The following is a 26777-nucleotide window of genomic DNA, read 5'->3' on the forward strand; positions in this document are numbered from 1 at the left end:
AAAGTCCCAGCATCTTCTCCTTGGCCAATGCAGACTGGTGAATCATCCCTAAACATTACTTTTATTCGATCATCACCACTTCACCACTGTAACCGTGTATTCCTCCGTTTTGGTGTTTGTACTGGTTTTCTACATGTAAATCTCATTTCAAGCAGCTGATTTCATATGGTTATGTCACACACATTGACTCCTATTTCCAACCTTTTGTTTCTCTTTGTTTTGTTGTGCATTTTCTGTTTTCCAGGTATATTGCTTTGAGTGTTCTATCCTAATGCACTGACGTGTCCCTTGGTCTACCCATGTTTCCTTTTATAACCTTTCCATTTTGCACCAAATGTTAGACACAACTAACGGAGAACATCCAACATCTTTTGCCACATTGTGTTTTATAATCCTTTCAATTGTTTCAATTGACAACTCTCTTGATGGGGCCATAGTTCCTTTTAATTAGCCCAAGTTCAACAGCTTGTGAAGGTCTGTCAGCACGGTCTTTGAACTGCTGACTAATTTTCATTTTTACACTTGTGATGGTATTTGTTTTAGAAATGCAAGTTATAAGGTGATTCCATACTTTTTTCCTGTACGTGATCTGGAAAAACATATATGCTATTAAGATAACTTAATTGACGTATGTTTCACAAAGCAGGAATATTTGATTTTTAAATAAAAATAGTCTGACTTTTTTTTTTTAAACTCTGTAGTAAATAAACAACTGGGTGAATATCCTCTAAATATACTGATTCCATTATTCTTACCTGGGCTAAAAGAAAACCAGTAACTAGCAGTCTATCTGCTACAGGATGTGTCTCCTCTACCCATAAATTCTGAATGTCACTTTCTTAAATTACGGGGGCACAATGTTCAATCCAAGTTTCAGCTCAACATGTCGCACTGAGCAAAATTCTTAATTTGCCAAACTCACAGTACAGTACAGAAACAGTTATTTTTTAAAATTTATTTTCTGTGGGAAGTTTTTTTTTTAATTCAGATCAATTGGAAAAAAAATACAATTACTGATTTTAGTTTTGAAAGTTATTTCCACAGATGAAGCTGTACCAGGCAGAGAATTCCCTTAAAAACTAAGACATAGATTAGAAAGCACAAGGATACAGGTTCAAATACTATTACTAACTCTGAACAAGTAACTTTACCAATCTATACTTGGGTTGCACTGGTATGCATGTATGGTGGTCATAATTTTATATAAAACCACTAAGACCTCCGAGTGGTTAAAAATATAACAGTAAAACTAAGGGAACAAAGGTTCAATTCAGTCAAACGGCTCATTAAGTGACTGAGTAAATAACTTTATCAGCAAATGCATGACTTGTGAAAATATAGAAAAAAGTACATCACATGCATCAAGCATTAGCAATGGGGACACTATATGAAATCACATTTACTTTGCACTTGTGTTGTCTAAGCCTCGAAGAGCGTATACAAATAAAAGAATGCCTTCAATTGATAAAATAAAAGCTAATCAAAATGTAGCACTTAGAATTTTAAATGGAATGTGAATTGTCATTCTGTTAGTGTAGCCTGACCATTTTTGGGAGTTCACCTTTATCATTTATGATTTCCACTAAATAAAAACTTTCAAGTGTTACTATTAAATTATTTCCTGAAATGTACATGCATCTGTAATTGAGGGGCCCAGGTCCACTAGTAGTTGTGCAATGGTTAATGTTGCTCTGACAGGTTCAGGAGAATGGCTCAGATCCAGACTCGGTCACCAACTGCATGGACCATGTACCTTCTCCCCATGTCCGCATACATTTCCACTCACATACCAAGGACATCTGACACTTGGATCATTAACTCTGGCACAGTCTGGGCAAGTGTACCCAATGATGAACTAGCACCCTTTCCAGTGTTGGTTCCTGCCTTATTCAATTCAGTTGCTCCCTGCGACCATGCACTGGACCAAGCAGGATTGGAGAATAAATGGAAAAACTGTCCACTATTAATAAAATTTTGGCTTCAGACCTTCATGATATATTTTGATTATGATTGCAAAAGATGACCATGTTTTACACTAATACTTTAACCCAGATCACCTTGCATTATTAACAAACACTTTGAAAATAAAGTTTTCATCTTGGTTATGTATCAAGAAATTAAAGAAAAAAAGAAGCAGAACAGTGTCTTACCCTGGAGGATTCATAAGAGGGACTCAGCTGGCCACCTGCTCCCCAGGACGCTGCACTTGTTCTTTCATCCATACCTATAATTAAAGGCGACAAACTCGGTTATTGTAACATGCAAGAGCTATGGAGCTTCACTTCATCTCACATGCAAGACGTAGAGAAAAGCACAGCAAGACTGTGGCTTTCCTCTCCTTGGCCGCAGTTTTCAATGCTTCCTTGAAAATATGACGACACAAGTTTACAAAAATGTAAATTCTAATAATTTCATAATCACTAATCATTTGCTTTAAAGTTACAAACCAACATCTGTATAAGGCTTCGCTGCAACTCTGTAACACAGAACTGTAACGGATTAGCTAAAGCCACCAAACTAAACAGCAAAACCACAACATTAAACGTACCTGATTGGTCACAGTTAAAATCAGCACTTAAATGAGCCACCCGCATATGTAGCGCAAATATGGGCACTGGCACTCACACAACAGGACATTCAAGAGATAATAATTTCACCCCTTTAAGAAAAATACTTGGAACTAAAAACGAACAGAAATAATAACTGAGTCAGAACAAAACCCCAAAAATCAGCACAGTTACTCAAGATTATTGAATAAATCTTAGTGTAAAATGTGGCAATTTTATAAAAGAGGAAAGGAAAAAAAAAATATATATGTACGGTGTATAGATTCAACATCTGCTATATGTTGAACAAATAAAATACCTAGCCAGGCAAATTGCATTTAGGGTTGCGTTTCTCAGTACAAAATATGAGCTTTTGCTCATGTAATACTCTTTTATCCAATATTGTTTGTGGGTAATGATGTTCCTTTCAGATAATACAGGGTAAGTGAGAACAATTGTGAAGCAGAACACCAGTGAAAATTCAAAGTTATTGATCAAAGTTTTTTATCAAAATGCATTACAGTTTATTGCATTTGTCAAAAAAAGATGAAAATCATTTATTAAAATATAATGCATTATTCCAGATTTTTTTTTTTTATATAAGCACTAGAAGGATGGGATTGAATTCATGATTGAGCCTTCGATTAGTTGGGGGTTAATGAGGATGATAACAACAAAAAAAAAAAAAATAAAGGAGTAAAGATCAAAAGAATAACAAACTATTAAAGTGATTCACTGAATATAGAAACACTGCCTTGATAATTATCATTTGTACAGAAGAAAACTGTCATCTGTATGTATTACCTTTCCAACCCCATAATGAATTTTCAAACAGAATTAATCCCAAAAAAATCCAGCAGCTCTCATCATGTTTCGAGTTTCTCTCCCTCTCCTCTCTCACTCACACACACACACACAGACACAAACACACACACACACACAGACTCCCAAACTCTTAGTTTATTTTATTAGCATGTATTTATTCACAAGGTTTCAAAGACACTATTCAACAAACAATAATACGTTAAGCTCATTCTCAGACCTAGGATCACTTATTTCTCAATGATCAACTAACTTATTGATCTCTCCTTTAATCATCTCTAATGGCAGCATTTTCTCACTCTTATCACCTTTTCTCTTCTCATCTGCACTAGCTGTGAGCCCTTCTTCACTTCTTATATACGTAACCTGGTTTTTCGTTTTCATTTGCACACCAGAGAAAGGCTATACAGCCAAAACGTGTCAGCCTGACAGTACCAACAAAGCTGTCAAAGCTCCAATTGTTGAAACACAAACAGTGTAATAGACTTAGAAAAATTTAAAGGATGTTCATGGTTAAGAGCACCACATAAAAATGACAAGAATCAATCTTTACCATTGACTCAACATAAAACCATACATCAGCTATACAAACTAAATAACAATAACTTTATTTAAAGTTAGAGAATGAGCTACATTTAAAAACGGCATGGTTGTTGGCAAACAGAGGTATAAACAGAGATATAATCTGAACTAATAAAGGACCTTAGAGTGGTATTCACCATGTAAGGTCCTATGTGCAGTACACGTATGTTCATTCCAGTAAGCACATGGATGACATTAATTCTGTTGTAAATACCAAAGCAGGAAAACCATAAACAGGTACTACATATTAAAAAAGACAAAAAGGCACAGACAGACAGACATATACAAAAGAAGCACAAAGTGAGGGTTGTGCACTGGTTTTCAACTGGCCCCTTTAACAGTGAAAGTTTCAATGCAGAGCACTGACTCCCAGTATGACCTTGATGTCATCAATAGAGCTGCACACACCTAATCCAAAAGTCACTTTTTCAATAAAAGCATTAGCTAAATAAATGTTAATATTCTAGAAACCAGCACCATTCAGGCCAGTCCATTATTCTTGTGACTGATGCTTCAAGTTAAACTGTTGATTTTCTTGTAAAGCAGTTCAACATCTCAAAGCACAAGAAGCCATTCATTACTGCAGTAACATTCTTGTCTAGTTTTTGAGAAGCTCTGGCTCTTTTCCCTTCAGTCTATATTTCTTTCAACCTTTTGTTCTCAAACGTGCCAGGCACCAAACTTCTGACTGCATTCAACTGCTGCTAGCCAGTGATGCTAAATTCAGTCCCTTTTTTTTTTTTAAACTTCTGGAAGATACCAAGAAAAATCCACTTAATTTATTGATTAGATACAAAACAGCAACTTGTTAAAAATACAAATTAAAGCACACAAAATACAATGTGAAATTTGTAATTTATTAATTTGTGAAAAAATAAATGAGGCCAACTGAAAGAACAGCGGTTAGGATTTTACACATTTATGTTTATGAACCTGTACTTCTTGGCAGTGTGGGGAATCATTTTGATGCTTTAATACTAATTGAGGATTTCTTGATAAATGACAACAAATTGTTACACCAAAACATGACTGAAAGCCTTATCACATTACATGACATTTCCAGCAATTCTCAGAAGCAGACTTAATTTGGATAACCTTAGCAAACCGTGACCACCAATCGTGTAGTCTGATCTTGTTAGAGTGAGTCACAGGCTGGTTGAACTAAGTCGCTGCGAATGTCAAACAGGTTTGATTTGGTCTTAAGTTGAAGGGGCAGGCTCTGTGTGCATGTGACAGCTGACAGCCAATGAAGTACAATGCATACAATGCAGCAACGAGGAATAAGGAATGAGTGTGATTTGGAGCAGATAAACAAAAAAGTGACTTGTCTGTCTGATGTCAATTGTTCACACCATCATGATTCTGTAAAACCTTCAGATGGGTATCACCTCTGTCAGGAAGCACATTATTGGCTGTGAAAAAATTTTGGCTTGCAATATTTTGGAAACATGACTGACTGGCAACTTTCCAGCGCAGTTTCAACTAATTTGTTATACGCTGCAATTTCCAGTCATGTAAATTGACATATTCAGGTGACACAATCAGCAGCAAAGTACAAAGTCGTGTAATGTGACATTAGCTTTCAGCGTACTGATTAGTTGAAGAAAATGATCACCAGAGACAATGTCTTAAAAGGAACGTTTATGTTTGGGAATGAGGATTGTAAATAATTTGACCAGAGATTGGCAGTAACAAGTTACATTTACTCCATGGCATTTACTTGAGTAACTTTTTTATAAAATTGTACTTCTAAGAGTAGTTTTACTGCACCATACTTTTTACTTTTACTTGAGTACATTTGTGAAGAAGAAACGCTACTCTTACTCCGCTACATTGGGCAACATTCGACTCGTTACTTTTTTCCCCATTTACAGTATACATTAAACTATATTTTTGCAAGAGATAGGTTGCCAGTGGATCTACTGCATGACTGTTTCACCAATCAGACATAGCCATGCAGTCACATGACCACACGCAATCTTCTTGTGTCTTGCAGCCTGTGAGAAACTTTTTAGTCATGCGGCGCTCCTGTTCACTGCAAGAACCAGATTATCATTCCCAAGCCTGCCTTTCATGTCTTTTCTCCTTTTCTTTGATTTCCCCCTTTTTTGTGCTGACACGTATATATACTGTACACTCCTGTCTCCGTGGGTCTTGATCACACGCCGCAGGAAGCCAATAAATCAATTGAGAATGATCGGACCAGCATGTGCAGGTGTGACTCGCTCCAACTACCTCATTAACTCCCCGCAGTCGTGCAATTGCGCTCACGGAGAGTGACACGACTTTATAGGATTTGAAACTGGCCTTTTTTTTTTTTTAGCAGACCCGCTACACCACAAAGTGCATATGCAGTATTATACTGTCAGTGTACAGGATATCTCGTCACTGTAAGTAGTTTGCACTGTTCAAACATCCATGTAACGTATTGTAGGTATCGGCTTTAAAAGCTTTGTTGTGAAAAACTGTTATTTGTGCATCTTTATTTTGTAAAGATGTAATTTATTTTTACTAATTTTTTATTATTTGGAAATAGCAGAATTTGCACATTATTTTATATTTTTGTCTGTCTTATTACAACATTTCTAAAAAATAAATCATTTATTATGTTCAAACAGTTACTCGGTACTTGAGTAGTCTTTTCACCAAGTACTTTTTTACTCTTACTTGAGTAAGTTTTTGGTGGACTACTTTTTACTTGTACTTGAGTAATATTTTGAAATAACGCTACTCTTACTTGAGTACAATTTTTGGCTACTCTACCCACCTCTGCTACACGGATCCACTTTATGAAATACACCTGCATGATTTGACCTTTACGCTGGAGTAAGTGGGTTTTCACAGTCAAAGCTTACGTTCTCACCACTTGGCATAACCCTTTTCAAAGAAATACCCTGGTACAAATATAATCAGAAATGCTATTCTTTTTAATTTGCTGCCTGGCAATCAGTAGATTTGGAAAGGAGCTGGCTATGTGTGTCACACTGGCCACATCCACTTTCACTGTAGAAAGGTGACAAGGAATGTACAGTTTATCCCTTTACCACCTAATGATAACTGTGGTCATATAGGTAGAAGTTAATTAGCTTTTAGTTAACTTATTAATTAAGCTTATGTTAATTAACCAGGCCAGAATATAAGATTCTCTACTGTATATACAGAACACAACGGACTATAAGCTAGGAAAGTATCTGAATTGTCTCAAACTCACACACACACAGCATGGTGCTAACTTTACATTGGCGTCTTAAGAAACGTGCTGCCTTTGTGTGCACACATTACATTGTTACATTAATGATACACAAGTTTTTAAAAGAAAGAACTGACTTCAATTTACTTTCCAAGTAAGGATGATGTCAACAAATCCTGACTAACATTTAAATTTATTGTGCAAGTTAAAAGCCTGTTAAGCAAGTTAAGGAGGACTGAACTCCAGAATCAATAAATAAAAGATGACAACGTTTCAATTTACAAACACAAAATTACATAATTGACTGCATATCATGAAGTGCTGGCCATTGTACTCGTCATCAAGCAGTCGCTGTCACTTGGTTAGTGCCTTTCCTTCTAACTCGGCCACATAAAGATTTTTACAGGAAGAAACAGGCATATTGAACGTTTCTCTAATGGACACCAGGTCAATTCTCTAGTCTTCCAACATTCATGATTTTTACACTTTGATTTTGTTATGTAGGCATTTTAAATTCACAAAAATCTATTTTTCTATAATAGTTTTCAGTATATATCATCTCAAAGACCTATGTATAAGCATGATTAAGTACAAAAATAAGTTTGCATAGCTATGATCAGAATTTGCACTATTGGGAAAAGTCCTTTACACTCCTACAATTTTACATGCTTCATTTAACTGCAACTGAGAAAATGAAAATGTTGAGACTTTAGGAAATGTTTTCAAGTGACTGTCACACAACCAAATGCCTATTCATAGAAATAATGAAAGCTGCAACTCTGGGTAGGGCCTAAAATCACAACAATTTGGGCAACACACAACTCTAAAAATTTACATTTGGCCAAATAAATGACTACATGGAGTAAAACTATTTGCCCTACAAGCTCCAACCAGGCAGATACCTAAAAGAAAAACTAAGAAAAAATGGAATGAAGCTTTCAGAAATACACAACTACACATACATGGGAGAGAGCACAAACTTTGTATTCCAGTAATCATTCATAAACTAAAATAAATTTGTCAGTTTATATTTATTTTGCTTATTTCTACAGATAAAACATTCAATGCTTTATTCCTTTCTTGCATAATGAAGTCCTTTGCAAAAGGCACTATACAACACTGATTTGATTGAAGACTGGAAGGGAAGAACTTAATTATTTCTGTACTTCTAATGCAGGTGCCGCATATGGAGCTAAATGCAGGTTCATTCACAATACCGAGATTTATAAGGGAATTAAAGCAAAGTCCAGAAGTTCCAATTTATGAGACAGGAGGTGTCACAAACAAGCCGCAAAATCATCAATAGGCAAACTGCTTCCCATCCTTCCTGTCTCTCAAAAGCTGTCAAGTCTGTCATTTATTATATTAATTTCATGATGGCATTCTCCCAGATGCATAATGAGGTACTAGAAATAATATGCAAAGTCTGGATAATTTTCCTTAAGGCAAAACTAGCAGTTCATTTGACTAAAATGACTTCTGAAACAGCATAAAGAGGGACATGGTGACAACTTGTAGCCAGTACTATTCATTTTCACAAACTGCCCACTCTTGGTTTTGAAAATCAGGGGATACTCCAGTCAAATGTATTTTGCCAACTGCCACCACAAGGTATGTGATGCAAGACCATATAAGCCGAGGCCCACAATATGGAAGATTCATAATTCCAACTCAAATAACCCATATTTTCAGAGCTACCACATCATCGGAATCAATTTTAGCATGGCGGCACAATGCGCTGTGAAGATACCATTCAGCTCCAGGCATTAGGCTTCAAATACAGATTTAGTTGCTGCCTATCTGGTGCTTGCATATTATCTAAAGATTTTTTTCAAAATCCACAAACGTTTACCACTGACCTAAAAATTACTTTGTGACAGTTTAGGTTGACGGCTAATCCATAGGATCCTGAAAATACAGATTTATAAAATGGATGGAGGGATAGATTTTTTTGGGGTGTGAGGCCACATATGGGAAGAGACCTGGAACTGGTCAATAGCATGGGTGTAGGGTGTAGATCACAAATATGCCTCCAAGTATTATATGCCTAGTGTCTGCTTTATCAGTCTGCTGAGTGGCATCGTGCAGAGTTGATCGGGTGCGTATTTCTGAGGCTTATTCTACAATCAAGCATATAACTGGGGAGACTTTTCTTCCCTTCCAGGTCAATACTGCAGACTTTCAAGACACAATGATGATTGTGTTCTTTCGACAACGATAGTCTTGTTAATGAAGAGTTTGTTCCCCATGAACAGGCAATTTATCAGCGACATTAAACTGAACATCTGAGGCGTGTTTAGGTACATAAATATGGGGGGTGGGGGTGGGAACAGATGAAGTCTGGAGAAGTGCTGCTCAGTTTTTACTGTGCGGTTGCTCAGTTTTTGACTAAAAACAATGTGGTTGTTGCTTAGTACACCCTGAAAATGTCACATCTCACTTCGAGACTTAATTTCAATCCCATAATTAAACTAGAGACTGAAGTGTAGAGGAAGAAATCCAGGGGGGAAAAAAAATTAAGAAAGTAACAAAAGATAAGTACATGATATGTTTCCAGGGATGGCAGAAACTCTGGGAAAAGTATATTGTATCTCAAGAAGAGTATTTTCAAGGTGACTAAAAGGGAAGTGTTGTAGGGTTCACTATAAAGATTGCTTTTTTTCCATTAAAAATGATAATCCATCGCCTGTGTCTGCTGTAAATTTACTCTGCCATGTCTAACATGCATAATGCACTGCACCCTGATAAATATGGCCCATAAACAATTAATCTCCCTAGAATAAAATTCCAAATTGATTCTTGCAAATTTAACCTTGAACAAAATATTAAAAAAAAAAAACCATTAAGACATTAAGGAAACCCAGAAATGGGCACTTCAGCCCACAATCTCCCATCATTCTTGAGTTCCACCAACTTTGACCTCTATAAGATGAGCTTTCTTCACTACCACTGGAGCTTCTTGAAAGTCCTCTTTTTCAACACAATTACCCCAAATCTTCAATTCTAGACAGAAACGTATATGACGAGATTCAACTTTACTTTTTATAAAAAGACTGAGCATGTGTCAATTGCAAATTCTTCATGTACTTGGGAGGCACAACTGTGTCCAAGCAGCTTGTTTCATTACTTATGTTCTTCTTTAACCCAAGTGTCTGTAACTTGTTGGTTAATTAATCTAAATTTTTACTTTTGAATAAATAAGTTGTGAATGTTCTTGACATGACATAAGAGAACATGTGGCCGGTAGCATCTTAACCTGGTTTGGCAGTTCGGAGCTACAATGGACAGCAGCTAGGGACCCGACCATGGTAGAATGCCAGTATACCAAATTTATATATATATATATTAATATATATATATATATATATTATATATATATTATATATATATTATATATATATATAATATATATATATAATATATATATATTATATATATAAATAATATATATATATATATAATATATATATAATATATATATAATATATATATATATAAATATATATATATATATATATTATATATATATAATATATATATATATATATTATATATATATAATATATATATATAATATATATATATATAATATATATATATAATATATATATATATAATATATATATATATAATATATATATATATATATATATATATATATATATATATATATATATATATATATATATATATATATATATATATATATATATCCAGTTACATCAGCTAGTCTGAGCATATATAAATAAATAAAAAAAGTTGTGCTCAGACTAGCTGATGTAACTGGATTCTGTTTGTCACCAGTATATTCACATAGAAGGTATGTGCTATTGCTCTACAACACACACACCAGCCAAATCATCTGGTTTCTTGATCTGATTGCTGGCCAATGACCAATGAACCCATGTGCACATAGCTTAAATAATGTGCAGCTCACAATTAGTGCTGAGTAGTGTAAATAGCCCTGAATAAATCAGGACAAAAAACTAACAGATATAATCAATCCACAAAAGTTCTCCTAAAGCAGTCTAACAATGGTGAAGAACACTGCTTCAGAAAGTTTCCGTTCCTTTTTATGGTCACAAAAGAGGTCACTACTGTTGAACACCTGGCCTCCACTGGAAGAAATGAGGTGTGAAACTTTAAGTTAGCAATTAAAGACGATGTATTATGTCCAAATCTTGTTGAAGAATTTGGCTCAAAGTAAATAAATTAATAGGAACAAGCACCATCAGTCATGGTATCCCTCCACGAGTTGAGTCTCACACCCCAGCAACTATGTGGTCAGGGAAAGTGCAACCCACCAAGGTAGCAATGAAGAAGTAACATGAACCAACCCTGAAACTCACTGCACAGTACATGCAAACCATGAGACCAACCCCGACAGCAGACCTCAGAAAGAGAACTGGAATCTAGTGAGAAATCTCAACATGAAGGCACTCAAGCTGGAATCAAGCTGTTTGAAGGCAGCAACATGTCTCCTGTTTGTTAAAAAAATGTAGCTGTGCAATGGATTAGTAACACCCAGGGTTTACTTTTCACAGAAGTAAAAGGTAAAGTTTTAGTCAATTGGCTCCAGTATTAAATTTTAGGGAATGTAATACTGGAGCCAATTAATGAGGAAAATAGCAGTAAATCAAGACGTCCATCTCTTTTTACTGCATTTGTGATGAGCTCAGTAAGATTTCCTTACAAAAAAAGAACTCCCTACCAAATAAAATACCATTCAAATCATCCAAAAAGGAAATGGCATCATACTCAAGCCAATGTACTTCCCCTTCTGCCAGTAAAGATTACCTTTAATGAGGAAGAGGAAGTTGAAAGCAATAAAAATATGCTTTTTTATTTTTATACAAGTAGCATTCTGCCTGAACTGATTTAAGGAGTTCATGGACAAAGCTGAAAATCCTCTGTGTTGCTGAATGCTGCAAAGGACCAACTCTACAAGACGCTCACAAACAGCCACGCTTTCTGTGCCTATACATGTCAAAAACTTTTTTTAACCGGATAAAAAATCATTAGAGGTTATTGTCGTTAAACACGGCCCTTCAGATGCCCAACTGTTATCAAGACACCAAAGAGACACAGGAACCTCATCTCTGGATTTCGATCTGCTTCCTCCAGTTGGATTTAACACCACTCCACTTCATTTTTACTTCTGTTTCAGTAACTATGGAAAGGGGGATATTTCCCAAGAGTAGTGATGCTATGCCATATTCATTTCAACTGTAACAATTTACATTGTCCAAAGTAGGCCTATGGGATTATCAAAAAAAAATAAATTTTAAAAATGGCCACACAGAAAAACACTTACGCATTGTAGGAGTGACCCCTTCATTATTTATTAGAGCAATAAAAATAAAGTTCTGAAAATGTCCATGACCTTTAGTAACACTATTGTGCACTCATCATGTCTGAACCAATCTGGAAAATGGCTGTGGTCTGTGATAGACCTACTGTAAATGAGAAGAAAGGTAGAGCAACACGAAGAAAAACTGTGAGAAGATAGAAGTAAAAGATGGAGACCATTCAGGCCCAAGACGTTTGATTGGTTAGCCAATAGCCAAGTTGTCTCAATATTTCAACCAGATACTTTATAAGTTGTCAAGAGCTTTGCTTCAGCTTCGTAACTCTGTAGTTTGTTTAAACATGCCCACAATCCCTTGCCCAAAAACCTGTTTCCTCCCTTCTGCCTTAATTGCAATCCCCTTACTTTCACTGGTATCCTCAGGTACACGATTCCCTATCAAACCTAAAGAATTCCACTGAATAACGATGAGGGCAAGAGAACAAGTAAACTCCACACAAACAGTGACCACACTTACAATTAAACCTGCAAAGTAGCCGGTTTAAACTACTGTACCACCATGACGCCTTGGAAAAGGAGAAAAAGAGCATGAAAGATATGATGGGCTTTCCATAAAAGAAAAACTAAAACAAACATGAAATGCAATATATAATTAACATGCAATTGTGTAAGGTACTAAATAGGAAATAAACAGGAATGACACTACATAGATACAGAAACCACACATAAAAGTTTGAACCAAAAACTTCAAAATGAAACTTAGTTTTCAGGAAGAGTTGTTTTCCAGGTGGCTTACCGGGCAGCAAAGCGGTTAGTGAACCTGTCTCACAGATCTATGGAGAATGGGTTCAAACCATAACCTAACAGCTTTCAGTACTGAATCTGCATGTTGTTCTTTGTCTGTGTGACATTTTCTTAAGAGTACTCCTGCTTTATTTCCTCAATATGTAGGTTAAGCTAACATTGGTCTATAAGACTATGGGTGTTCAGTTTTGATTTGAATCTAACTTTGTGCCGGTTTCTGGGATAAGCTTCACACCTTGCAATAATTGCAATTAGGCCAGTCAGTAAATAAATGTTTATATCTACAGTCATGTGAAAACATTAGGACACCCTTTGAAAGCATGTGGTTTTTTGTAACATTTTTAATAAATGGTTATTTCATCTCCGTTTCAACAATACAGAGAGATTAAAGTAATCCAACTAAACAAAGAAAACTGAAGAAAAGTCTTTTCAAGATCTTCTGTAAATGTCATTCTACAAAAATGCCTATTCTAACTGAGGAAAAAGATAGGACACCCTTGCCCCTAATAGCGAGTGTTACCTCCTTTGGCTGAAATAACTGCAGTGAGACGGTTCTTGTAGCCATCTACCAGTCTTCGACATCGGTCTGAGGAAATTTTACCCCACTCCTCAATGCAGAACTTTTTCAGCTGTGAGATGTTTGAGGGGTTTCTTGCACGCACAGCCCTTTTCAAGTCACCCCACAGCATCTCAATGGGATTCAAATCTGGACTTTGACTTGGCCATTCCAGGACTCTCCATTTCTTCTTTTCAGCCAATCTTTGGTTGATTTACTAGTATGTTTTGGGTCATTGTCATGTTGCATGGTCCAGTTCCGCTTCAGCTTTAATTTTCTAACTGATGGTCTCACATGTTCTTCAAGCACCTTCTGATACACAGTAGAATTCATCGTGGATTCTATGATGGTGAGCTGACCAGGTCCTGCTGCAGCAAAGCAGCCCCAAACCATGACACTTCCACCTCCATGCTTCACAGTTGGTATGAGGTTCTTTTCTTGGAATGCTGTGTTTGGTTTACGCCAAACATGTCCTCTGCTGTTGTGTCCAAATAATTCAATTTTGGACTCATCTGTCCAAAGAACATTATTCCAGAAGTCCTGGTCTTTGTCAACTTTATCTCTGGCAAATGTCAGTCTGGCCTCGATGTTTCTCTTGGAAAGCAAAGGTTTCCTCCTTGCACACCTCCCATGCAAGTTAAACTTGTACAGTCTCTTTCTGATTGTAGAGGCATGTACTTCTACATCAACAGTAGCCAGAGCCTGCTGTAGTTCTCGAGATGACACTTTAGGGTTTTGGAGACCTCTTTTAGCATCTTGCGGTCTGCTCTTGGGGTGAACTTGCTGGGGCGACCAGTCCTGGGCATGTTGGCAGTTGTTTTGAAAGCCCTCCACTTGTAGACTATCTTCCGGACAGTGGAATGGCTGATTTCAAAATCTTTTGAGATCTTTTAAATCCCTTCCCAGACTCATAGGCTGCTACAATCTTTTTTCTGAAGTCCTCTGACAGCTCTTTTGTTCTCACCATGGTGCTCACTCTCACTTCAACAGTCAGGAGCACACCAAACTAAATGTCTGAGGTTTAAATAGGGCAAGCCTCATTCAACATGCAGAGTAACGATCTACTAATTATGTGCACCTGGTGTGATATACCTGTGTGAGATCTGAGCCAATTTAAGAGGGAATACATGTGAGGGTGTCCTATCTTTTTCCTCAGTTAGAATAGGCATTTTTGTAGAATGACATTTACAGAAGATCTTGAAAAGACTTTTCTTCAGTTTTCTTTGTTTAGTTGGATTACTTTAATCTCTCTGTATTGTTGAAACGGAGATGAAATAACCATTTATTAAAAATGTTACAAAAAACCACATGCTTTCAAAGGGTGTCCTAATGTTTTCACATGACTGTATACACCTTCATGAATAACCCAACATGCGTCAAGTCTCTTCTTTCAGAAATGTTCCAATGGTTTTCCCCAATATGACTCAGATTGACAACGCTTCAGGTTCAGAGAAGATCCCCACAAGCAGCAAAGAGCCTCATTGACCATTAACACAGACAGAAATGAAGCTGAAGAGATCAAGATTAGTGGTCACTCATTCTGAAGCATCAAATCATAATGATGACAGTGACATGGAGAAATAAGTCTAACACGGCTAACTGTAGTCAGAGTCCTAAGAATACATATTGAAGGCTCAGACTTCAGAAAGGGGATTTCAAGCCGTTGAGAAAAAGGAAAAAAATAAAAAGTCCTGAGTTGCCCTAATGTAACGTTGAATCATTATCTATTTCTGTTACCATATAATGGAAAAAGGAGAAGAAAAGTGAACATGTGAAACAATTCGAAAACCAAAATGTCTAAGACTAACAAAAAAACAGTAACAAGAATAAAAAAAAAAAAAAATCAGCACAATTCAAGGGAAACAAAGACATGAACATTTTTTTCAGAAAAGCGAGTGGACATAAACTAAACATGTCTGCTCTTACGCATGTTAGTGATACAATATGAAACAGTTCACTTGTAATCAGTTACACTGTGGACATAAAAAGCGCTAATGATCTGCTCAGAGATCTTACTGCAGATGTTGAAGGATGCCAACCTTATCAGAAAGTATATTCTGCTCTGAGCTTTCTTACATAGAGCATCGGTATTGGCAGTCCAGTCCATATCCATATCATGTAACTTGTCCATTTAAAAAATGACCACCACTGCCAACAGCCACCGCCTCTTAAAAAAAAACACCCTTGTACAGTGCATTTCATTATACAGAATCATAGCATGATCAATTACATCGGCATTTTACAACAGTAGTGCAAGTAAGCAAAATGACTTTTGTAGGCTCATACAGTGTGTCAGGGTGCAGGATTTTACTATGAACATTGTGCTTCAGAGTTCAGTGCCTCATCAAAATAGTACCAAGACCACCTCCACGTACCATTGAGCAATAGTATACCAAAAAAATGAAATGGTAAGCGTAAATCAGGCTATAATTTGCTCGATTTGTAGATATCTACATAAGAATATATTTACTCTTTAGAAATGACTCTGTACAAACTCTGCTCATGTGCAACTAGAAGGAGGAGAGCTCCCAATAATGTACCATACTGTTCTGTATAACTGTATCACCCACTAAATGCCAGACTCCAGCAGAAACAAGAAAAAGCTAGGACTGGCCACAAACTGGGATCAGTCATGTCAGACTTTGAGGTTTGCACCTGCTGACACCACGGCCCCAGCATGCCGAGACTAAACCGACTCACCTGCATTCCTTGACTTACACCAACACACACACACACCTACCCGATTCACTCAGCTAATTGATTGGGGGCTCGTGTACACATTTTTTTTTTCTAAATCTGAATAGTAATTTATTAGGGGTTAATTATCTTGCACAATTCATTTTACCCCCAGCAGGAGAGCGGCTAATTTACTGAAATTCCAGTTCTATTTAAACAGGCCAATTTTCTCACCAGGGTCTTAGTAGGTTCAGCTTTGAGTATACTTGTTTTTAAACACAAAATGCCAGTCGATGATAATGATGTTATTGTTCTGGCCATCCTGACCCTCAGCAACAAACTAGTATGGCACTTCAAGTCCAAAGCTGCAATTTCTACCTCTTAAGAGGAACCAAAAACAACCATTTTAATCTTCAGAAAGTACAATTCAAAGCAAAAAGTGTCATGAATTTAATGCAATTTTATTATAAATATTACTATTCCACCATATTTTAGGTGATATGGAACTGTATTATATTGATTGGCTTTGCCTATCAGAGTTTTCACTAGCACTTCTGAAATGCTGCCAGCCCTGGAGGGTCATGTCTGCTTTAGACAGGATTGTCTCTGTCTGCATGAGAGCCGACAACTATGAATTTTCACCTAAAAGTACAATTCATATAATAAAGCAATGAGGAATAAGGAAAACTGGCATTTTCGATTACACAAACAAAATTGAAGCTTGTCTGTCTGATGCCTTGTGTTTTACATATCATGAAAGAATGGAAAGAAAGAAAAGAAAAACAGGTGGCGTTTGAGACCCTGGCTAAACTCAGCATACCTGTTAAGCAATCATACAGCACCAGATCCGTAAGTCAACAGGTTATTGGCCTTCACAAAAAGGGACAAGCATGGAAGGGCACCACACAGTCACTAAGTCTGACATGCCCAGTCATTTTCAGTCATGAGAATTAACATGGTCCAGCAACACAATCAATAATTTCATTCAGCAGGTCTGTTATACCCAATGAGTAGAAGTGATGTAATGCGACGTCAGCTATAAAGCACAGACTGGCATGAATCAGTTGATGCGCAACTTTGCAGTAAAAAAATGAAAACTTCAAAACACTAGTGTAGAGCTCATATATAGAACAACATGATGGACACATGCATACAGTCAGTTATACACTCAACACAGAAAAAAATCGACTTTGTGTTTAGAAAGTGGATGGATATTCATAAAGCTTACCCAGAATAGGGTTACAGAGCACTATAAATATAAAAAATATTAATTGAACCAAGGAAGAGAATGAGGTATCCCAGCAAGTTAGAGACTCATGTTAAACTGTTGTTAACTTTCTGGAATAGAGTCGTCACTGAGGAACAGATTCAGCTCCCAAAGGGTGAAACACAATAGATCTCACTGGGAATGCTATGGTGGTCAAGTACAGAAATTTATTAGACATAGACATCATTATTCTAGGCAATATATAATATCAAGACTGTCTACCTGTGGTCAGAGAGCGGCTTATCTAAATATTCAATCACAGTAATGGTGAGAAATGATACACAGACAGTATTCTCTTTGTATTTAATATTCCCAGTCCACTTATGCAACACGGTCTTCACAGTCAGTAGCAGCACAGTATGGATCTCATTTTTAAAGACAACCCCTAAAGAGCCTGCAAGATGGAGAGCAAAGCTAAATCCCTTTGCTAATTTAAAGAGGCACCCCTGAGAATAGTTAAAATGACATTTGATACTAAAGTGATAACATGTGATTGCAGATTAAAAGAATGATTATGTAGAGTGTATTATCCAATCAGAGGAATCTAAATTGGGAAATTTCCCCCATTTTCGCCTCAGGAGTCAGTGTAAAAGCTACAAAGTGAAAAGCTGGGTCCCTGTGAACCAAGGCTTTAAGTTACTGGCATAAATATTCACACTGTTTAAAATTAAAATATAAAATATTATAGCAAGTATGACATTAAACAAACTTGTTAAAATTATAATCTTGTTTTTACACCATTTAATTTACATGTGCACACCATTCCTTCAGCACTACAGCAGTGACAGGAAGGCCCTGGCTAAATGATGGCAGTGACAGAGTCAGAATTCAAAAGCCCTTTTTTCATTATTTTCCTGTCTTGACAGTCCTCAAAAAAAAATCTACCTGTGAACTACTTTACATACTGTATAAAATATACATATAAAAATCTATACAACTTAAAATTGTAATGCCCACCATCCACCTTTTGACTTTGTTTGATATCATTTGTCCTTTTTGCACACTTAAGTCCACATTTTGGCCCTCAGATTGCATTTTTACTGTTTGTCTGTTTACTTGTCTGTTTCCCAATCACACAAAAACAGCTGAACTGATTTTCACAAAATTCTGTATGTAGGTTGCTGTTGATCCAAATTAAAATACAGAGTATGTGGCATTTTAAAAATTTCATCAGGGAGAGGGTATGTAATTAGGAGGGTGGACAACCCAAAACTGAGCATCATTTCAAAATAGCCAAGTCAATCTTGGTAAAATTTTACATGTTTAAAAAGCTGAACCAATTTAAAATCCAGGCTACATACCGTTTAAAAATCTTCATAAGGAATGGTGGGTTAATTTGGGAGGCAAAAACACAACACTTTAAAACAGCCAATGTCGATGTTCATGCAAAATTTCATGTGTATTACTGTTGATACAAATACTGTACAAATGTACACTCTAAGGTGTTTTTAAAGTTCTACTGAGAAATAGTGTTGTGATGTTGATAGGTGGGGCGGCATGGAGCCGCAGTGGGTAGCGGAGTTGCCTGGCAGTTAGGAGACCCGGGTTCGCTTCCCGGGTCCTCCCTGCGTGGAGTTTGCATGTTCTCCCCATGTCTGCGGGTGCTCCGGTTTCCTCCCACAGTCCAAAGACATGCAGGTTAGGTGCATTGGCGATTCTAAATTGTCTCTAGTGTGTGCTTGGTGTGTGTGTGCCCCTTCGGTGGGCTGGTGACTTGCCCGGGGTTTGTTTCCTGCCCCGTGACCCTGTAGTTGGGATGTAGCGGGTTGGATAATGGATGGATGGGTGTTCGTAGGCTCAAAACCAAAACCACATCATAATGAGAAAATGGTTAACGATGGTAATGAGCTTAGTTTGGCCTTACAAGTAAAAGTGACACTCCATGGAGATGATGGTGGGAAGGGTGTGGTATGATGGGGACTAACACAAAAAAAAAACACTCAAAAATGTCTACTTTCATGAAACTATTTACATTATTGTTCATGCAATTAAAAATAAGGACTTTATGGAGTTTTAAGAATTTCACTGGGGAGTCATAAATGGAAGACCAACACCACAAAAAGCTCACACAACTCTAAACAACTGATTGGATTTTGCACGTATACAACAGTTAACCCAACATACCATATAGAGTTTACTGAGTTTCAAAAGTTTCTTCATGAAAATGGGTTCAACAGAGGAAATTACAAAAAAAAAAATTTTTTTTTACAAAATAATAATCCTTGTCCAGCTTACATACTATGTCACAGATTCAATTATTCTTACACTTAATTAATATGGGACTAAACATCTATTTGTGAAACCATTTAAACCAAGAAATATAAAGTAGCAGCATTCATGGCTCTAACACAGCAAGGAGTTACTGCAATAATTTTATTACCCAAAAAATATTTTATGAGATGTAATGTAGATGACTGATGGGACAGCCAGCAATGACAAAGGCGTCAAAATTTAAAAAACACACAAATAGTTGCTCTCTTACCTTCAGCATTACACACACATACCTAGGCAAAGCTGGGTACTCTTGTCTAGTAAGTATACATTTTACACACATACCACCCAATGCAAAGCACCAACACGCACCAACACTTGTTCCTAAAAATTCATCCATGGCCAAAACCCATTTCATTTAATTACAGGGTTACAGTTTTACTAGAACTTTAATGAATAGCATTGGGTTCAAGGTAGGACCCAACCCTGGACACCACATCCATGCTATACAGAGTAGCCAAGTCCTATACAGCCAAAGCAGATGCTCCAAGCTGCTACACCGAAGTAGATTTCCAGAACACTGGCTCAGTTACACCTACCAGTGTCCCCCATTCTCATGGAAATGATCTGGAAGTGAAGACTACACTAACCTTGATACCTTCATAACTGGAAGCATTTAAAAGCAAGTCACCTCTTAGTTTCTGTTCGTTTGGGCAGTGATATCATAACCTAGTTCTGCTTCAGCCTCAATACAAACCAAAAGTGAGGGCGCTACCTACAACTACACGCTCATTCAGGAAGTGGTCCCCTGAGGCAGAGCAGGCTCTGAGAGACTGCTTTGGAACTACAGACTGGGATATATTGCTTGGGTCACATAGTGAGAACATTGAAGAGGCTGTTGAATGCACAACTGATTACATCAACTTCTGTATGGACATTGTAGTTCCAGTAAGAACAGTATGCTGCTATGCTAACAACAAGCCATGGGTTACAAGTGACATCAAGGGCCTTTTGAACCAGAAGAAAAGGGCTTTTAAAGGTGGTGATCAGCATGAGCTCAAGTGCGTGCAGAAGGAACTCCGAGTCCAGCTCAGGGCAGCGAAGGAGCAGTACAGGAGAAAGCTGGAGCAGAAGTTGCAGAACAACAGCATGAAGGAAGTGTGGGATGGGATGAAGATTATCACTGGCTGCAGCTCGAGCGGGTGCCGCCATCGAGACAGGCGTGGAGAGAGCAAACCAAATGAACAACTTCTTTAATAGGTTTGATCACAGTAACCCACTCTCACCTCAGAGTACTGCATCCTCCAACCATCCTTCTGCTGATACCAGCATAGGTGAGACATCCCCACCCACAATTACAGCAGCCCAGGTGAGCAGAGAGCTGAAAAGACTTGTGCCAGCAAAGCAGCGGGTCCAGATGGTGTATCGCCACGACTGCTGAAGGCATGTGCGTTGGAACTGGGGAGTCCTCTACAGCGCATCTTCAACCTGAGCCTGGAACAGGGGAGAGTCCCAAGGCTTTGGAAAACATCTTGTATCACCCCTGTCCCAAAGGTATCACGTCCTAGTGAGCTGAATGACTTCCGGCCTGTTGCTCTGACCTCACATCTGATGAAGACCATGGAGCGGCTGCTGCTTCACCACCTGAGGCCACAGGTCCGTCACGCCCTCGACCCTCTGCAGTTCGCATACCAGGAGAAGGTGGGAGCGGAGGATGCCATCATCTATATGCTACACGATCCCTCTCCCACCTGGACAGAGGCAGTGGTGCTGTAAGAATTATGTTTTGGACTTCTCTAGTGCCTTCAACACCATCCAACCTCTGCTCCTTAGAGACAAGCTGACTGAGATGGGAGTAGACTCACACCTGGTGGCATGGATTGTGGACTATCTTACAGACAGACCTCAATATGTGCATCTTGGGAACTGCAGGTCTGACATTGTGTTCAGCAATACAGGCGCCGCGGGACTGTACTTTCTCGGTCCTGTTCAATCTATATACATCAGACTTCCAATATGACTCGGAGTCCTGCCACGTGCAAAAGTTAGCTGATGACACTGCTATTGTGGGCTGCATCAGGAGTGGGCAGGAGGAGGAGTACAGAAAGTTAATCAAAGACTTTGTTAAATGGTGCGACTCAAACCACTTACACCTTAACACCAGCAAGACCAAGGAGCTGGTGGTGGATTTTAGGAGGCCTAGGCCCCTCATGGACCCTGTGATCATCAGAGGTGACTGTGTGCAGAGGGTGCAGACCTTTAAATATCTGGGAGTGCAGCTGGATGACAAATTGGACTGGACTGTCAATACTGATGCTCTATGTAAGAAAGGTCAGAGCAGACTATACTTTCTGAGAAGGTTGACATCCTTCAACATCTGCAGTAAGATGCTGCAGATGTTCTACCAGACGGTTGTGACGAAAGACGCCGCACGCCTGGACAAACTTGTTAAGAAGGCAGGCTCTATTGTAGGAATAAAGCTAGACAGTTTAACATCTGTGGCAGAGCGACGGGCATTAAGCAAACTCCTGTCAATCATGAAGAATCCACTGCATCCACTGAACAGTGTCATCTCCAGGCAGAGGAGTAGCTTCAGTGACAGACTTTTGTCACCGTCTTGCTCTACTGACAGACTGAGGAGATCGTTCCTCCCCTACACTATGCGACTCTTCAATTCCACCCAGGGGAGTAAATGCTAACATTAATTTTATTTTAATTTTTTTCATTTTATTACTATTTAATTTAATATTGTTTCTTTGTATCAGTATACTGCTGCTGGATTATGTGAATTTCCCCTTGGGATTAATAAAGTATCTATCTATCTATCTATCTATCTATTCAACTTTTAAACCTCTTAGCATGTGCCCTTAAAATACAATCAGATTTCTAGTGTGTTATTGTTTAATAAGGCACAAAATAAACCTTAAATGGTCATCTAGGTGAAGTCTTACAAAAGCACCACACTTAATCTGATATACATGTGATGTGCTATGTAAGTATATAGCTAATCAGCCTTTCAATGATGGAATTCTATGTGTGTAACTAAAAAAAAAAAAAATCTTTCCTATGTGAAAAGTTTGACACCGAGCATCAATCTGACTTCTGTCCAGGTCACTCTGTATGCATTTAGTGAACTTTAGGTCAGAACGTTTAGGCAATGCCACTCAGGTTATTTTTATTTTATTCCTAGAGAGCTTAAATAACAGGAAAATGAGGTCTTCTAACCAAACTCCACTTTTAATTCTGCTTCTTCTTTCCAAACTCAATAAAAACAGATTAAAGAGCATCAGTGCATGCCGAATAACAATCTGGCTGCATGTTTTAACAAGAAGAACTATTCATACATTCACCAAAACTGCTTGTTTAACTTGACCACCCTTTGCCCATTTTTACACGACATTAAGCACACAAACACTAATCAGGTCTTATGTCTGTAAAATCTTACAAGTGGCACAGTGTAGTGGTTCACACAGCTCGAAGCTGTGGGTTCAAATCTTAGTTGTACTTTTGTCAGGAGCACATTCTTAATTAGGTCAGGTGAATAGGGGTATCTGAATAGGAGCAGACGGAGTGGGTTTGTGTGTGCACGCCTTCTGTCCTGTTTTGGTCCCTATCTTGGGCCTAATGGCTCCAGGAAACACTCCATTTCCTTGACAACAGTCCATTTAAGTAAATGAGTTAGAAAAATTAATGAACACTGCTGCCAAACAGTATGAACGCTCCAACATGGCCAGCTATATTCTCTAACTTCTAGATTAGACATAGCTACTTTGATTATGTGAAAATATTTACTATGCTTTCTGATAGGCTCCAGCTCCAAAGCAACCCTGCTCAGGATTAAAAAGGCTTAGAAAATGGTATGGTATTTCTAGAAGGACAGAAAGTTCCTTTCGTTTACCCACCTACCAAGTTTAGAAATTCATAGGTTTTGAAATGTAGGGCACAATTATCTCTGATTAGAAGCTAGGCTGCAACAAAAACACAACAGGCATGGTGGCCTTCCAGAAACTTTATAACACAGCTTTTCTAGGATACAGTACTTGCTAATCCACATAATTCTCGAAGACCCACAAATGTAGGCAAATGGTTTGTTACATGGGCAGCATGGTGGTGGAGTTGTGAGCACTCCTAGCTCTCTGATTTGGGGAATCCTGTTCAACTCCTCCTGAAATAGTAACTTTGTGTGCAGAGTTTGCATGTTCTCTCCATGTCTACAGTATGTAGGTGTTCGCTGGATGCTTTAGATAAGCATTTTATTAGGTTGAATGCAGGGTCTAAACTGACCCAGTGTTGATGTGACCCAAGACAAATGGATTTCCCACCCACTGTACACAAACTGCAGCAGGAAACTAATTTAAAAAATATGAATGTTTAAATAAAATCAAAATGAGCAATGGAAGCCCATACTGACTCAACTTCTAATTCAGACGGCCATACCTGCACTGTAAACACACTACATACAGATACTCAAATCTTCACGCAAGCAATCATTAGATGTGTAAACAGCAGGAGGAAAGAAAACGCACTTTAAAAATCGGGATTCATTTAGGAGAATTCATTCTTATGGCTAAACCCTGTTTTAATCAAATCTCAACCACAAATGCACTGCTCGTCAGCCTCAATTGCAGCCTGATTATTCTGTGCCTAAGATCTGTGATTTGTGCAATTACAACCTTCAGGCATTTTTCCATTCTTTCTGCGATCCTGCACTTATTTCATGTGGTTTCTACAGGTCGTGATGGAAGCAGGCAGATCACACGTGGCACAACAGCTGGCCCAGTACGGACAGCGAAATCCCACGCGATGGTCTGCTTTAACCCCTAGATGTGGAAGTTTAAGTGTTGCTATTAGGGGAAGAAAAAAAATCCTGCTTAGTAAATAATTTACGATCTGATCTTAGAAAATGCTGGCACTCTATACCAACCAACCCTTCGTTCATCAATCTTCCCTGACTGCTTCCTCTTGGTCAGGGTCCTGGGGGCATCATCTCCAAATACAGATGTGCTGCACATCACAGCCAACTAAAATACGTATATCAAACTTATCCCATAGATGAAGCGTGACGCCAAAGCCCGACAGCTGCATAGAAATCACTTTGCGGTTGCCATGCACAGACACAAAGCAAACAGAGGTAATTTTGTAATATCACTCAACATATTCTGGGCTTGAATAATATCTCACAGAAATCTTACAACACTCTGACAGGCATAACCAGATATCCCCTAAATTAGTAGATTAGTATAGCATCCCAAACACACAAATGTGAATAAAATAAGAAAATATTTCCTTGGTGAAAATACGATCTAAACCATCTACATCTACAAACCAAGAAACTGGCTATGCAGCTGCTAGGTTGAAAGGAGATGTATGACATTTTACATTTTTTATTTCATTTTTTTTTTTAAAACAAAGTATGTCACAAACAAAATTAGAGAAAAACCTCCTAAAGAAGAATTTGCTCACGACAAATAGTAAAACAATGGCATGTCACCAAAAAGCAGGCAACGTGCAGCTAAAACATGCGCATCATGAGCTGATAATCACTAATGGGTGTTTTTTCCCTTTATTTTAGCTCTTTAAATCATCATTCAGGCTACAATTAACCTAGTCACAGATCACATTATGGACACACGTTTACACATTGGACTCATCTTCCCATTTTTAAGAAAAGTGAGAATTTAAAAATAGCAGTATTATAAAAAAAAATCATTACACCTGCATGGTCTTTAGCTAGAGAGAGTGATAATAGATTAACACTGAATTGAAAACCTTAAAAAAAAAAAAAAAATCACAAGACTAATATAGCTGCATTAATCAAGTTGAACGCACATTTTTGAAATATAATTACAATTAACACCCAAATTACAGGGTGAATCAAAGTTACACCAGTCATGAAAGGCAAAATGAACAACAAGAGAAATTCTGGGTCAAAAACAAATACAAAAGCTTCTCCAGAAGGACACAGAGGATTCACTGGAGGCTCGTTCTCAATCCTGAACACCCCCATTACTGTTTGTAATTGTAGACAGAGTGGCATTGCTAGTGATCTGATTTGACACATATTCAGACTGTGCCAACTTAACGTTTTGAGGAGTGACAGCTGGAACATGTAACAATTTTTGGTCCGTTACATAAATTACATATTATACTGTATACACATTACATACATGCATAAAGTACATTTAATTAAAATAAAATAGTCTGTTGTGATGAATGCTGTCACAACCTCTCTCTAACTCAGGGACTTATATATACATACACAAATGATATATCCACATACACAGATATACATAGGGAAACTATGTTCACATAATATTCCAACAAAAACAAATTATATTTATTTATATATACATACATATACACATATATATATAAAATATACAGTATACATATTGTATACACTGCACTGTACATAAATACACATACATATCCATCCATTTGTATTCTACAGTGTGTAGAAATTGCTTTTTGAAAAGAAAGTCATATACTCCTGTATGTAAAGTAATCACTGTGCACAAAAATTGCTCCTATAAATTAAAATGACTGAAATAACTGCAAAAAAATGGAAAATTATAATAAATATTGAAATACATGGAAGAACATATCTGTCATATTGTATATCACAAGTGTGCAAATGTAAGACATTTTTAATGAAAACTAAAAACGGGGACGATGGCAGTGTCACGTTACTGTGCCTCAAGCTTGCGCAGCAGCTCGTCAACGTCACCTCCTAGACTGGACTATGTACAGTTTTTATAATTTTCCCCCTAAAAATTATATACCCTGTATATATTTTGTAAAATTACAAATATCCA

General features: G+C 37.6%; 1 protein-coding gene across 4 annotated transcripts in view; it reads right to left on the reverse strand.

Moving 5' to 3' along the window:
* The window catches only part of tcf12 (transcription factor 12), a 285014-nt gene that overhangs the window by 173885 nt on the left and 84352 nt on the right, over positions 1 to 26777 (reverse strand). For all 4 annotated transcript variants that reach the window (XM_039770242.1, XM_039770241.1, XM_039770243.1 and 1 more), the window contains one exon: positions 2151 to 2224. In XM_039770242.1, the coding sequence (XP_039626176.1) occupies positions 2151 to 2224 (74 nt within the window). The remainder of the gene's footprint in view (positions 1 to 2150; positions 2225 to 26777) is intronic.

Source organism: Polypterus senegalus, chromosome 12 (assembly GCF_016835505.1).
Source record: "Polypterus senegalus isolate Bchr_013 chromosome 12, ASM1683550v1, whole genome shotgun sequence".
Classification (NCBI taxonomy): domain Eukaryota; kingdom Metazoa; phylum Chordata; class Cladistia; order Polypteriformes; family Polypteridae; genus Polypterus; species Polypterus senegalus.